General features: G+C 39.5%; 1 protein-coding gene across 2 annotated transcripts in view; it reads right to left on the reverse strand.

Moving 5' to 3' along the window:
- Positions 1 to 15,786, reverse strand: part of FANCI (FA complementation group I) — an 82,641-nt gene that overhangs the window by 39,073 nt on the left and 27,782 nt on the right. For both annotated transcript variants that reach the window (XM_025391535.1, XM_025391536.1), the window contains exons 9-14: positions 15,482 to 15,567; positions 11,575 to 11,701; positions 6,359 to 6,451; positions 5,518 to 5,654; positions 2,306 to 2,486; positions 450 to 537 (exon numbers count right to left, since the gene is read on the reverse strand). In XM_025391535.1, the coding sequence (XP_025247320.1) occupies positions 450 to 537; positions 2,306 to 2,486; positions 5,518 to 5,654; positions 6,359 to 6,451; positions 11,575 to 11,701; positions 15,482 to 15,567 (712 nt within the window). The remainder of the gene's footprint in view (positions 1 to 449; positions 538 to 2,305; positions 2,487 to 5,517; positions 5,655 to 6,358; positions 6,452 to 11,574; positions 11,702 to 15,481; positions 15,568 to 15,786) is intronic.

The raw sequence follows: 15,786 nt of genomic DNA on the forward strand, positions 1-15,786 counted from the left end.
AGTGAGCTGAGATTGTGCCACTGCACTCCAGCCTGGGCAACAGAGTGAAACTGTGTCTAAAAAAGAAAAAAACAAAAAAACCCCAGCAAATTCAGAGGTTACCAGAGACAAATGCTGTGCAGTCCAAATGTCAAGGCTAAAAGGACTAGGAAGTCAATGAGTGGCAGCAGAAGGACAGCATTCATTTGAGAGGTATTAATAATAACAGAAAATGTTGAGGCAAAATGGAAGTTTTACTTATTGGTTAATTGTTGCTTTCCTTACTGACAACTACAGCCTTTTTGACAATTGACAATCCCAGACAACATAAATGGATTTGCTTTATTGGCATCCTATCAAAGATACTGCATTTAAATGCTCATTAAATTTTTTTTCCCAGGACCAAATGATTATGACATTTAAATGAAAATATTTCTAAAAACTTTATTCATCCTTTCAAAGTTTAATACCTAAGAAATGACTGATGGGAGAAGATGCTCTGGTAACAACCCTGTTGAGGACCTGCTCCAGAATTTCTTGTCTGATCATCTCATGGATCTAAAAACAACAGCATAAATAAAATATTCCTGGGTGACCTTCAGCTTTTAAGTATATCAATGCATGTCAGGCAGGATGAAGAACAGTTTGGATATGGGTAAAACTCAAAACCTCAGAATATAATGTGAATCACCTGGAAAGACAGAATCACTCAACTTTCCCCTTGTTCTGTGCTTCGATGATTCATTAGTAGGGTAAATACCATGTTTATTAGCCTAAAAGTACAGATCACATTAAACTATTGCTAATATAAGGTTCAGCATCAAACAGGACAAATTCTACTTAGGTATCCATTACCTGACAATATCCATATTCCTGACAGTACACATAACTTTTATTCTAAAAATTAAAATGTAAAAGCCCATGAAAATTTCTAGAAACTTAAAAGATCTTCCCTAACCCCTGTCTCAGTTTCTAGAAGCACAGCAGTTGCTGTTAAAAAGACCCATTCTGAATTTTCACTTAAATTTTAGTTAAAATTCTTACTTGAACTTAATTACTTTATGGTACAGACTAATTTCGTTCAGACCTCAGACTGTTAGTGACTTAGCAGCAATTTATAAAGATGACTTGATAAAGCTGACATCTATGTGAAATCAAATGGAGCCTCTTTAGTTTTGAAAAATAATAATTTAAATACAAAAACATACTCTAAGATAATGTCTTTAACAATATCACTGTAAAACAGGGTAATTTATATTACATCATCAAATCACAACTCTCAAGAACTATTCTGACATTTACTTCATAGTTCTGGATTAGAACACTAGATTTACATTTAGATCAGCCTCCCAAATAACATTTTCAGCAGACACTCTTGGTGTGTAGCTACATTAAACAACTGAACATTAAGAAGACTTAGAGGAATTACTAGCAAAGTTGTTTAACCTCAGATATGATCTAGCATTTTTTCATTCAAAACAAAATACATTTTTGAAAACTGTTTTGGAAATTAATATTGTCAGTGATAATTTGGTAATAATGTCAAAAAAATGTAAATTTCCCATTTTGGGTTCTTCAGAAACAATGAACCAATAAGTATGACTTTTTTTTTTTTTTTTTTTTCTGAGATAGGGTCTCACTTTGTTACCCAGGCTGGAGTGCAGTGGTGCAAACACAGCTCACCATAGCCTTGACTTCCTGGGCTCAAGTGATCCACCTCAGTCACCCAAGTAGCAGGTGCACGCCACCATGCCTGGCTAATTTTTGTATCTTTTGTAGAGATATTGTTTCGCCACGTTGCCCAGGCTGGTCTCAAACTCCTGAGCTCAAGTGATCTGCCCATCTCAGCCTCCCAAAGTGTTGGGATCATAGGTTAAGTCATGCCCAACCAAGCATGATTCTTTTTTTGTTTTATTTTCAGTAAAAATTCTTAGAGCATAATTCTTTAAGCTTGATGCTCTACAGTGACCTAAAAAAATTTCTTCTGTGTAAAGGAACAGCATTAAAACAAAATAAAACAAAAACTAGAAAGGTTTACTGCTGGAAGAAGGAAAAGTCATGAAAAAGCTATCTTATATTCAAACTTCTAGGTCAGAAGCAATTGGATTACGTGGAATAAATGAAAAACTTACATAAAAGAATAAAAAAGTTAAGTATTCCATCAAACTGGATCTATAATGTTTCAATATTATCCTAATCTCTGTCATATATCCTCTGTCAAACTAATACTCAAATTTCCTTGTCCAGCAAACTCCCAGGCAAATGCCAAGCCCTACTTGGATTATTTAAACAAAATTAGGGAGTGGTTGCCAAAACAGTGTCTCACCTTAAAAGTTTCCAACAGGATATTAGCTCCGAGCTTACATGCATGCTGGTTTGGCATTCTAGAAAGACTTGGGCTGGTTTCAATAGTTTTTCCATCAAGAACCTTCTTTGGCCCGTATGAATCCATCAAAATGAAACCAAGTTCAACGAGGCCCTGAGTAACATGGTCCCAACTATGAACGCTACAAGAAAACAAAGCTTGGTTAAAAAAGAAAAACGTAGTAAGATATCTTACCTTTATACTCAATGCCCTGTTACACATTTCCCAAACTTGACCTGGATAACCAACGTACTCTGCATATAAACCTTTTCTTCACACACATCATCTGACAGAATTCTGCATTCCTAAATGTACCATAATGGGAATAGCAGGCAAGTGGTCTCCAATGACAGACAGAGTACTGGGAAAATCCAGAAGCTAGAGAATATTCAAAAACATACAAAAGAAACTGGAATATTTCAATATGATGACAATTAAAGATTCCCATTCAAGATTTCATGATGAGAAGTTCATTGCTGCCTCTTCTATTACCCTACAGCACTGACAACGCTTATGTAGAGGCTTACAAATTAGCTCCTCTCCATAGACAGAGATTCTGTAAGAGAGAGGTCATAGTATAGTCATATTTTTACCCACATTGCTTAACATAAGGGTGGCATATAAAAGACACTCAGTAGATATTTATAGTATAAATGGATGAATGATCTGGTGTCAACAGCATGAGCTAAAACTACAAATAATCTTTTGTAAAGGAGTAGAATCACTGGTGGTTTTATACCACTTAATGTTATACCCCACAGTGGAAATAATGTGCATATAACCTTTATCCATTATATCTACCTGTTAAATTGCAACAAATTATAATGCAGCACTACAGAATGAAGTAGATAGTTATGGATAAATTATAACATTTTAACAGAGTTAACAATATTCATACTCTGAAGAGCCAAAAATTCAATTACATAAAATGGAGAATGCATTATTTAAAGGTTCATTAACTGACTGGGGCAAGCATGTGTAACTAACCAGCCAGTTATTTTACAGGATCTAATAAGGCTATCCAAATCTCTCCCAGCTGAGGTTTGGTCCCACCTGGTGACAAGTACCCACTCCAGGCTAATTACACATGGAGATGCTTTCAAGTCCTATGATGGAGACTTTCAGAAGACGGGCAGCTTTCCAGGAATTTCCTAGTTAGTGAGTACCTGTTTCTTTAGCCCAATTTGAAGAGATTGGGTTGGGAAAATACTGGAGACACAACTATAAGCCTCAGGAAAAAGAATAATCAGATACAAAGATTAAAAAGCTTTAAGGCGGCCAAGCGTGGTGGCTCACGCCTGTAATCCCAGCACTTTGGGAGGCCAAGGTGGGTGGATCACGAGATCAGGAGATCAAGACCATCTTGGCTAACACGGTGAAACCCTGTCTCTACTAAAAATGCAAAACATTAGCCAGGCGTGGCAGCGGGCGCCTGTAGTCCCAGCTACTTGGGAGGCTGAGGCAGTAGAACGGCGTGAACCTGGGAGGCGGAGCTTGCAGTGAGCTGAGATCGCACCACTGCACTCCAACCTGGGTGACTGAGCGAGACTCCGTCTCCAAAAAAAAAAAGCTTTAAAAGCCTTAAGGCCTATCAATGGGTAAAACACTCAAACAATAAACTCTAATTTCAAATTTGCCCTACTGCAAAGCTCATGTAAATTCAATCTATTAATAAACAAGAATTCCGGGCCTAGAAGAGACCTACCATAAATTATGCTTAAATTACGAAACTTTAAAATTTTTTTTTTTTTTTGAGACGGAGTCTCGCTCGGTCGCCCAGGCTGGAGTGCAGTGGCCGGATCTCAGCTCACTGCAAGCTCTGCCTCCCGGGTTTATGCCATTCTCCTGCCTCAGCCTCCCGAGTAGCTGGGACTACAGGCGCCCGCCACCTCGCCCGGCTAGTTTTTTGTATTTTTAGTAGAGACGGGGTTTCACCATGTTAGCCAGGATGGTCTCGATCTCCTGACCTTGTGATCCGCCCGTCTCGGCCTCCCAAAGTGCTGGGATTACAGGCTTGAGCCACCGCGCCCGGCCGAAACTTTAAACTTTTTTAATGCATAATGAAAGCATGACATAGTAAAGACTGTTAGAACAGCTAATGCATATCCTGAAATTAAAATTAAAACCAGGATAGTTACTGATGTTTTCCATGTGGTTTTAAATGAATTTGTCTAAACTGGCTAATCAATAATTCAATTCCAACCATAAGCTCCAAATTTCAACAAAGTAAATAAAACTCTTAATGTTTTTTACTCACTTTAAAAAGAGGCCATTAGCCAGATGCAGTGGCATGCGCCTATTGTCCTGGCTACTTGAGAGGCTGAGGCAGGAGGATCAGTTGAGCCCACAAAATCAAGTCCAGCCTGGGCAACATAGTGAAAAGTTCCTACGTCTCCAAGAAAAAAAAAAAAAAAAAAGAAGAAAGGCCAAGCCAGGTACAAGGGTACATGCCTATAGTCCCAGCTACTAAGGTGGGAGGCCAGGAGTTCGAGACTTTATCGTGCTATAACAGAGCCTGTGAATAGCCATTGCCCTCCAGCCTAGGGAACATAGTGAGACTCTGTTTCCTTTAAAAAAGAAAAGAAAGGGCCCAGACCGGTGGCTCAAGCCTGTAATCCCAGCACTTTGGGAGGCCAAGGCAGGTGGATCGCTTGAGCTCAGGAGTTCAAGACCAGCCTGGGCAACATGGCGCAACTCTGTCTCTACAAAACACACAAAAATTACTTGGGCATGGTGGAGCATGCCTGTAATCCCAGGTACTCGAGAGGCTGAGGTGGGAGGATTGCTTGAGCCCAGGAAGTCAAGGGTGCAGTAAAGCCAAGATTGTGGCACTACACTCCAGCCTGGGTGACAGAATGAGACTGTCTCAAAAAAAAAATGGAAAGAAAGCAAAGGAAAATAGAGAATTGTAGTATCATGAAATAAACAATAGCACCTAATTCAGTTTTGTGTGCTTGCTGTCAAGGTGAACAAGAAACCAGGTCCTGAGATTCAAGGATATTTCCATAGGGAAAAAGTATGCTCTACCAGTTTTAAGAAATTGAACCTTGATGTGTGAAGTCAACAGCTGTAAGTCATCAGCTTCCCCTCATAGCCTGCAAGTATGATACCACATTGCATTTTCTAACATTAAACACCTTATAAACCTTTTGAGATATGGTTCACCAACTTACCTATTCTTTACCACTTCCAAGATCATGGTTGAAACATAAGACCTATGAGGAACTAGATTCTGAAGAAATTTTGAGCCTTGGAGGAGTTGAAGATCCTTAAAGCTCTTTACAACTGAAGTCTTTAAAAGATCAAGCACCTTGGGTATAGTTAATAAAAATAAATGAAAAAAACAAATAATTAAAAGATCAAGCGCCTAATAGAATGAAATAAGAAAATAAAGCAAATATTATAGCTCATGCTATAAATCTTAACCCTATAACTGTTCCTATGAGCTGCCATTCACTATATCCCTATGACAACTATTTTAACTAGATGAAGATGTTACAAAAATTATGACGTTCAGTGGGAACTTTAAAGAGTTGAAGACAAGCCTTCCTTAAGCAAAAAGGGGGGAAAAAAAGGCTAAAAGTCAATATAAATATTACCCACAACCTGGAACACATATAAGAAAAAAAGGGTAAATTTCATCCTTGCAACTAACCTATTCTTGGAAAGCTACAACATAATAAAACTGCTGGTGAATATCCAGCTAAATTGTCCCTTCCTCCAACTTGGGCTGTGTGATATCCTTCCACTCTTATTCCCACCTCATCACCTAGCTTACCATACAATAGGAAATGAAAGAATAAACCAAAAACCTGTAGAAGTCTTCCATCAGTCCCCACAGAACAGAGGGGACATACATGTCTTATAGCAGCTTTGCTGCTGGCAGGAAGGGGGTAAAATTGTTTAGGAAAGGATACAACAAAAACAGATTTCTGTGTGTGTGTGTGCTTTGTTTTGTTTTGTTTTGTTTTTACCAACTACAGAAGGAAACAAAATGGCATTAAAAAAAAATACCTGGTCCTGAAATCTTTGTATTCTTGTTACAGAGAGAAGAAGAGCAATGCTGAAGGGACTTAAGTTATTATTGGAATCTCCTTGCTGTCCTGCCTAGAAAAGAGCAACCAAAAGAAAGTCATTACTTACATTTTCTTTTTTTTTTTTTTTTTAAAGATAGGGTCTCACTCTGTTGCCCAGGCTGGAGTGCAGTGATGCAATCATAAACCACTGCAGCCTTGATTTCCCAGACTCAAGGGATCCTCCTGGCTTAGCCTCCCAAGTAGCTGGGACTACACCATGCCTGGCTAATTTTTAAATTTTTAATTTTTAAATTTTTTGGAGAGATGAAGTCTCACTGTGTTGCCCAGGTGAGTCTCAAACTCCTGGCCTCAAGTGATCCTCCCACCTTGGTCTTCCAAAGTGCTGGGATTACAGGTGTGAACCACCACACCTGTCCCATTACATACATCTTAAAAGTATAACAGCCTATTTAACAATAAGTCCCTTGGCCAGGTGTCATGGCTCACACTTGTAATCCCAGCACTTTGGGAAACTGAGGCAGGTGGATCACTTGAGGTCAGGAGTTCAAGACCAGTCTGGCCAACATAGTGAGACCCCGTCTCGTAAAGTACAAAAATTAGCTGGGAGTGGTGGCGCATGTCTGTAATCCCAGCTACTCAGGAGGTTGAGGGTGAGGCAGGAGAATCACTTGAATATAGGAGGCGAAGGTTGCAGTGAGCTGAGATTGCGCCACTGCACCCCCCACCAAAAAAAAAAAAGTCCCTATGACTCAAAGGACATAAAAAAAATTTTTTAATAGTAATAAAAAATAAAAATAGGTCCTTGAATGGATCAGAAATCCAAATGTAAGAGCAAAAATTATAATACTTTTAAAAGAAAACATACAGAAAAATTTCAAGACCTTGGATTAGGTAAAGATTTCTTAGATACAATACCAAAAGCATAATTTGTACAAGAAAAAATTGATAAGCTGGACCTCACCAAAATTTAAAACTTTTGTACTTCAAAAGATACCATTAAGAAAACAAAAAGACAAGTCACAGACTGAGAAAAAATATTTGCTAATTATATACCCGATAAGGAACTTGTCACCATTCATAACAAAGTTATTGAAAAAATAAAAAAGAACTTGTCAGTAGAATATACAAAGAATTTTAATTAAGAAGACAAACAACACACTCAAAAAATGGGCAAAAGATTTGAATAGACATTTCATCAAAGAAGATTTTAGAACAGTTAATGAGCACATGAAAAGATGCTCAATTATCATCAGTCATTAAGAAAATGCAAAGTTAAACCTCAATGAGGTACTGTTTCATACCCATTAGAATGGATATAATAAAAAAGACAGGCAACAAATGTTGGCCAAGAGACAAAGAAATAGGAACCCTCACACAGTGATAGTGGGAATGTCAAATGATACTGTTTTGGAAAGCAGGCAGTTTCTTAAAAATATAAACATAAATTTCTCATACAAGCCAGCAGTTCTACTCCTGGGTATATGCACAAAAGAAATAAAACATATGTCCACACAAAGACTTGCATGTGAATGTTAGTGGCAGCATTATTTGTAGTAGCCAAACAGTAGAAAAAATTCAAATATCCACCAGCAGGGAGACTGCTAAATAAAACTCACATATATCCACAAAATGGAATACTATTCAACAATAAAAAGAAATGAGCCTAATATGGTAGCTCACACCTATAATCCCAGCTAGTTGGGAGGCTAAGGCAGGAGGATCACTTGAGGCCAGGAGTTCACAGCAAGACCTCCGTCTCTTAAAAAAATTTTTTTTTGGCCGGGCGCGGTGGCTCAAGCCTGTAATCCCAGCACTTTGGGAGGCCGAGACGGGCAGATCACGAGGTCAGGAGATCAAGACCATCCTGGCTAACACGGTGAAACCCCGTCTCTACTAGAGGTGGCGGGCGCCTGTAGTCCCAGCTACTCGGGAGGCTGAGGCAGGAGAATGGCGTAAACCCAGGAGGCGGAGCTTGCAGTGAGCTGAGATCTGGCCACTGCACTCCAGCCTGGGTGACAGAGCGAGACTCCGTCTCAAAAAAAAAAAAAAAAAAATTTTTTTTTTAAATTAGCCAGGTGTGGTGGTGTGCGCCTGTGGTCCTAGCTAGTCAGAAGTCCACAATGGGAGGATCACTTGAGGCCAGGAGTTTGAGGGTGCAATGAGCCATGATCACGGATATTGCACTCCACCCTAGGTGACAGAGTGAGACCATGTCTCTTAAAACAAACAAACCAGTAAAAAGAAATGAAATACTGACATACACTACAACACAGGTGAACCCTGAAAACATTACACTTCATGAAAGAAGATATACACAAAAGACCACATATCATATAATTTCATTTATACAAAATATCTAGGAAAGGTAAATCTATAGAGACAGAAAGTAGATTAGTGGTTACCTGGGGCTGGGAGTGCTAATGCAGATTAAATGGGCATAAAAGATCTTACAGGGTGATAAAAATGTTCTACAATTGGATTATAGTGACAGTTACAAACTAGGTAAACTTATGAAAAACATCACTGGATTGCATGCTTAGAATAAAATAATGTTATGCTATGTAAATTGTGCCTCAAAAAGTTTAAAAAATACATTTTCAAGGCCTAGAAAAGATGATACCAATAAAACAAAAAATATATAAAATAAAACATCAATCAAACAGAAAACAAAAACAAAACAAGAGAGTGGATCAAAATACATAAAGCTGGTGAAATGGCCAGTAATATAGTTACTACGAACCTAAATTTAAAAAAAGAGTGAACAGATACAGAGAAGATAAATTAAAGCCTACTCACAGATTATGGTCTTTAAGTATCCTTTCCTACAAAAGGGACCCAGGGCTTTTTAGAGACATGGTTGGCATCAGGATGGGGCAAAGAAAGTACTATAGTGAGCCTTGGGCATATCATGCCACAGCTCAAAGACTAATGGGGTCACATCAAAAGAACACATAAGCTGACCTGAAGGATCCAACTGGCTAAATTTGGGTAATTTTGTGCTCAAAACAAATAACGACAGTAATGAATAATGAGTACATTGAATTTAAAAATGTTCATGAGTGCATAATGATATTCATGAATAAACAATAGGGAAAGGAGAGGCTCTTTTTACAGAAGAATGCCAGCTAATAATGTAGAAAGAAAGACGCAATTAAAATTTTCTAATTAAAATCAGAATCCCTTGGGAACAGATTGTGAGGACAAAAAGAAAAAAATAATAAAATATAAAATTCAAATTCCTGGTATAATTACTGATTTAGGCCAAGAATCATCAATAGATAGGAAAACGAAAACCATTGTGTGAAATGTTGTTGGGAAAAGGATTTTCAATACTATCTCGAACTATGATCCTATAGATTCCTTTCTAATTACAAAGGGATACATATATACTTATAAATGAAGAAAATCGATGGTCATTTTCTTAAAAGCAAATGATTTAGCATCACAAATAATAAGGTAGTTAATACTATGTTCCTCCTGATGTAATGCATAGAACAGTGGTTGGCTAACTACAAAAAGCCTGTTGGCCAAATCCAACACACTACCTGTTTTTGTGCAACCCATGAGCTAAGACTGGTTTTTATGGTTTTAAATGGTTGGCGGGGGGGAATCAAAGGAAGGCCAGTGCAGTGGCTCACGCCTGTAGTCTCAGCACTTTGGGAGGACAAGGCAGGCAGATCACTTGAGGCCAGGAGTTGAAGACTAGCCTGGCCAACATGGCGAAACCCCACCTCTACTAAAAATACGAAAATTAGCCAGGCGCGGTGGCATGCGCTTGTAGTCCCAGCTACTTGGGAGGTTGAGGCATGAGAATCACTTGAACCTGGGAGGTGGAGGTCGCAGTGAGCCAAGATTGGGCCATGGCACTTCAGCTTGGGTGAGAGTGAGACTCTGTCCAAATAAAAAACAAAAAACGAAGAATAATATCCCACAATATAAAAATGGAATAAAATTCAAATTTCAGTGTCCATAAATAATGGGAAAACAGCCACACTCATTAGTACATTTTATCTGTGGCTGCCTTCTTGCTGCAATGGTAAAGCTGAGTAGTTGTGACAGAGCCTGCATGGCCTGCAAAGTGCAAAATATTAGTATCTGGCCCTTGCAAGAAAATGTATACAACATCACTTACGAAGTACTCAAGTCAAAAATGTCTAACTTGAACCCAATCATGAGGAAACAATCAGATAAATCCAAAAATGTGGGACATTACACAAGTGGGCTGATGCTTCAAAAAAATCAGTGTAAAACTAGAAAGACCAACCAAATGCAATGCATGAAGCCTGATGAGAGCCTGGAGCGGAGGAAAAAAAAAACACAGCTGTAAAAGACATTTTAGAGACAACTGTGAAAATGTGAATAGGGAATATAAATTAAATAATATTATGGAATTATTGTTAATTTTCTTAGATGTGATGATGGTATTGTGATAATATGTCCCTGTTCTTAGCAAGCTGAAATATTAAGGCATTGAGGTGTTAGGGTTTGGGTTTCTGCATCTTACTTTTAAATGTTCAGAAAAAGAATATGTATGAGAGAAAAAGTGAGGTAAATGTGGCAAAGCGTCTAATAATTGGTGAATCTAGGTGAAGGGAACATAGGTGTTCTTCATGCTATGTAGTGTTTTAACTTTTCTAAGTTAGAATTTTCAAACTAAAAAGTTGGAGGAACAAATATATCTGTACACTACTTTTCTTTAATATAGTTCAAAACACTTGAGTTTTATTTTACTACTTTACAAATACTTCATGATGAATGACTTAGCATCACACAACTCCATGATCTACTACTAGATGCAACATCCTAATTCATAAATGAGAAAGCAGAGGCCATAGGTGAAGGTCACATAAGATAGTGACACATAATCTACTTAGATTTTGAGTTTCCTGCTGAATAGTTCTCAGCCTTTTTTCCACTTTTTTGCATTAGAACATTTGAGGCTTTTTTAATAGACCTTTCTGGCTTGCCTAAGGATGTGGTATACAGCTAAAGTGAGGACTTTTAAAAAAAAGGGAGTGTGGTAACATGTATTGTCCACTTTTAAAGTAAAAAAAAAAAAAAAAAAAAAAAAAGAGATCCTCCACACCCAGAGTCATTTTACAGTATTTATTTCCTGTCATTAACTGGCATAAAAGTGGCTTAAAACACTTTCATTCAAAAGAGACCCAGATCACCTTACAAGTTTGGTGCTACCTTTAAGTGTTTCAGGAGTTCTCTGCCTAGTTCATAGTCCAATTTGATGGCAAACACAATGTGTAGAATAATGGTGCCTTCCACATGACGAAGTTCACCTGATGGCACAGTAACAACATCCAACAGCCTAAAAGATTCAACAGAAAGGTATGAGCTATAAGGTGCGGTGCCTCATGCCTGTAATCCCAGCACTTTGGGAGGCCGAGGCAGGCAGATCACTTGATCCCAGGAGTTCAAGACCAGCCTCTACTAAAAGTTTAAAAAAATCAGCCCCATGTGGTGGCACACCTGTAGTCCCAACTACTTGGGAGGCTGAGGTGGGAGGATTGTTTCAGCCCGGAAGGTGGAGGTTGCAGTGAGCCAAGATTGCGCCACTGCACTCTAGCCAAGGCAACAACAAAAAAAAGGTATGAGCTATGGTTTTTGAGTGAGAGACAAGGGCAGGTGCTACGATGAACAAGTAGACCAACTCAATCTAAACTCATACAATCACTGAAGGCAGGTGTTTACTAGAAATTCTACTGCCTAGTTCTCTACTCCTGTCTGTCTGTTCTGTCTATGTACCCATCCATCCATCCATCCATCCATCCATCCATCCATCCATCCATCCATCCGAGACAGGGTCTTGCTCTGTCACTCAGGCTGGTGTGCAATGGCATGATCATAGCTCACTGTAGCCTCAACCTCCCAGGCTCAAAAAGTCTTCCTACCTCAGCCTCCTGAGTAGCTGGGACTACAGGCATGGGCCACTTTGCCCAACTAATATTTCTATTTTTTGGTAGAGATGGAGTTTCACTATATTGCCCAGCTGGTCTCGAACTCCTGGGCTCAAGTGATTCTCATGCCTCAGCCTCACAAAATGTTGGGATCACAGGCATGATTTACTGTGCCCAGACTCCACTTCTTTTTACAAGATTTCATAAAATAAATGTCTATAGTCATAATTTCTTCTTTTTTATCTCACAATCTCTTCCCAGTACAATCCAATTCAATCAGGTTTCTATCCTCTTTCTACCCTCACCCCCGCAATAACATTAGATTACTTTTTCAGGGGTCACAAATGACCTCCAAGTTGCCAAAAACAATAAAGTCCCATCTTAATTAACATCTCAGATCTGACACAATTAACCACTTCTTTCTTGAAAAATTTTCTTCTCTTAGCTTCCAGGGCATCATCACTGGCCTCTCCTCAAACAAACATTTTTTTTTTTTTAGACAAGGATTCATTCCCATTGCCCAGGCTGGAATGCAAAGGTGCAATCTCAGCTCACTGCAACCTCCGCATCCTAAGCTCAAGTGATTCTCCTGCTTCAACCTCCTGAGTAGTTGGTACTACAGGCATGCAACACTGCACCTGGCTATTTTTGTACTTTTTGTAGAGATAGGGTTTTACCATGTCATCCAGGCTGGTCTTGAACTCCTGAGCTCAAGCAATCTGCCTGCCTCAGCCTCCCAAAGTGCTTGACCTTGAAATGGTGGAATGCCTCTGAACTCAGTCTTACATTTCTTTTAATTCATGCTTTCCCTTGATAATCCCATTCAGTCTCTTGGCTTTAGTCCCTTCCAGTCTTATCCCAAGTTCCGCCCTCTCCCTACTACTCCAGAGTACCTGGTTAATATCTCCTTATGGGACCCTAATATATCAGTGTGGTCAAAAGTGAGCTAATTAAAAAAAAAAAAAATGAGCTAATTATTTTCTCCAAAATCTGATTCTTTGTCAGCTTATTCTAATTTAGTATCTAAGACCACCTTCTCTGCTGGGTGTGGCAGCTTGCTCCTGTAATTCCAGCACTTTGGGAGGCTGAGGCAGGAGATTGCCTGAGGCTAGGAGTTCAAGACCAGCCTGGGCAACATAGTGAAAAAATTTTTTAAATTAGCCAGGTTTGGGCCGGGTGCAGTGGCTCATGCCTGTAATCCCAGCAGTTTGGGAGGCCAAGGCAGGCGGATCACTTGAGGTCAGGAGTTCGAGACCAGCCTGGCCAATATAGTGAAAGCCCGTCTACTAAAAATACAAAAAGTAGCCAGGCATGGTGGTGCGCACCTGTAATCCCAGCTAGTAGGGAGGCTGAGGCAGGAGGATCACTTGAACCCGGGAGGCAGAGTTTGCAGTGACCTGAGATCATGCCACTGCACTCCAGCCTGGGCAACACAGTGAGACTTCATCTCAAAAAAAAAAAAAAATTTAGCCATAGTGGGGGGTGCCTGAAATCCCAGACATTTGGGAGGGTGAGGCAGGAGAATCACTTAAACTTGGAAAGCAGAGGTTGCAGGGAGTCGAGATTACGCCACTGTACTCCAGCCTGGGTGACAGAGACTCCATTTCAAAAAAAAAAAGAAAAAAATAGAAAAAAATTAACCAGGCTTGGTGTCACGTGCCTATACTCCCAGCTATTGGGAAGCTGAGGCTGGAGGGTCACTTGAGCCCAGGAATTAGAGACTACAGTGAGCTATGATGGTGCTACTGCACTCCAACCTGGACAACAGAATAAGACACTCTTAAAAAAAGAAAAGAAAAAATGAAAAAATAAACCACCTCTAATTAATTGCTCAAGCCAAACTAAATTCTCTGTCTCTCGATTTCCATATCCATAAAATAGAGGTAAAATAGGGTTGTGAGGTTTAAAGTGCTTGGAATAGCACCTGGCACAGAATGAACACTCTACAAATGTTTGCTTAAAAAACAAAAATCTGGCTGGGCACGGGGACTCACGCCTGTAATCCCAGCACTGTGGGAGGCCGAGGTGGGTGGATCACCCGAGGTCAGGAGTTCCAGACCAGCCTGGCCAATTTGGTGAAACCCCATCTCTACTAAAAATACAAAAAATTAGCTGGGCGTGGTGGCGCATGCCTGCAATCTCAGCTACTCAGGTGGTTGAGGGAGGAGAATCGCTTGAACCCAAGAGGCGGAGGTTGCAGTGAGCCGAGATCGTGACACTGCACTCCAGTCTGGACAACAGAGCGACACTCAACAACAAAAAAAAAAAAAAGAAAGAAAGAAAAAACAAAAATCCTTGGCCAGGCACAAAGGCTCATGTCTGTAATGCCAGCACTCTGAGAGACTGAGGAGGGTGAATCACTTGAGGCCAGGAGTTTGAGACCACCCTGGCCAACATGGCAAACCCTGTCTCTACTAAAAATACAAAAATTAGCTGGGCATAGTGGTGCGTACCTGTAGTACCAGATACTTAGGAGGCTGAGGCAGGAGAAACGCTTAAACCTGGGAGGTGGAGGATGCAGTGAATTGAGATATGCCACTGCACTCCAGCATGGGCGACACAGCGATACTCTGTATCAAAAACAAACAAACAAAAACACCCCAAATCCTCTTTCTCAGACATGTCACACTGTTCTGCCTTTGTACTATTCCCCTACCTGAGAATGTTCTCTGATCTATATATTATGGATCTTATCATTCAGGCTTCAGTTAAAATAGTACATCTGAGAGAGGTTTTCCCTGACCCAATCTAAAGTAGCTATACTGTCAGTGTTAGATCAACCATTTGAATTATCTGCATAGCACTTTTAACTCTAATATTTTTCTTGTTATTTATTTTCTGTCCTCTTCTCACTAAAACTGAAGCTCTGCAAGAGCAGGGACGTTGTCTGACTGGTTCAACACGGTAGCCCCAAGACTAAACAGTTCCTGGCAGAGAGTTGACACTTAATAAATAGGTTTTAAACTTGCAGCTTATAGGACAATTATTGCTATTTTCCTGGAAAGGTGAAAATGAAAGAGCTGAAGAGATCATGTTATTCTCTTTATTACTGAGCAGCCAAGAGAAGATTAGAAAAGTTTTGTGCTGAGGTGAAGTTAGGCGGTAAAAGAGAAGAAAATGAAGTAGCTAAAATACACAATGAGAAGATGAATTTGTAAAAATGATCTTTATTTCTACACTATATTACTCACTCATCACCACTCTGTTCCTCATTGTGCTGCTTATCTAGTGCACTGAAGAAGGCTATGATTCCTTCCAAAACACTCTTTCTGCTTCCCTGAAAACAGTACAAAATTTATAAGGTCTCCCAATTAACAGCAAAATAACCAAGTTGAATTCAAAGTACTTTTCAGCTTAAAGAATTCTCCAGTACAAATTTAAATAAATCATCTATGACTTAGACTCAAACTAAGAATGTATAGAACACTTTCATGTTGAAACAAGGTTTGAAATACCTCTTACTGTAAGAATTTATGGGGCCTATAGTCTACCCTTT

This window comes from Theropithecus gelada, chromosome 7b (assembly GCF_003255815.1).
Source record: "Theropithecus gelada isolate Dixy chromosome 7b, Tgel_1.0, whole genome shotgun sequence".
Taxonomy (NCBI): Eukaryota; Metazoa; Chordata; class Mammalia; order Primates; family Cercopithecidae; genus Theropithecus; species Theropithecus gelada.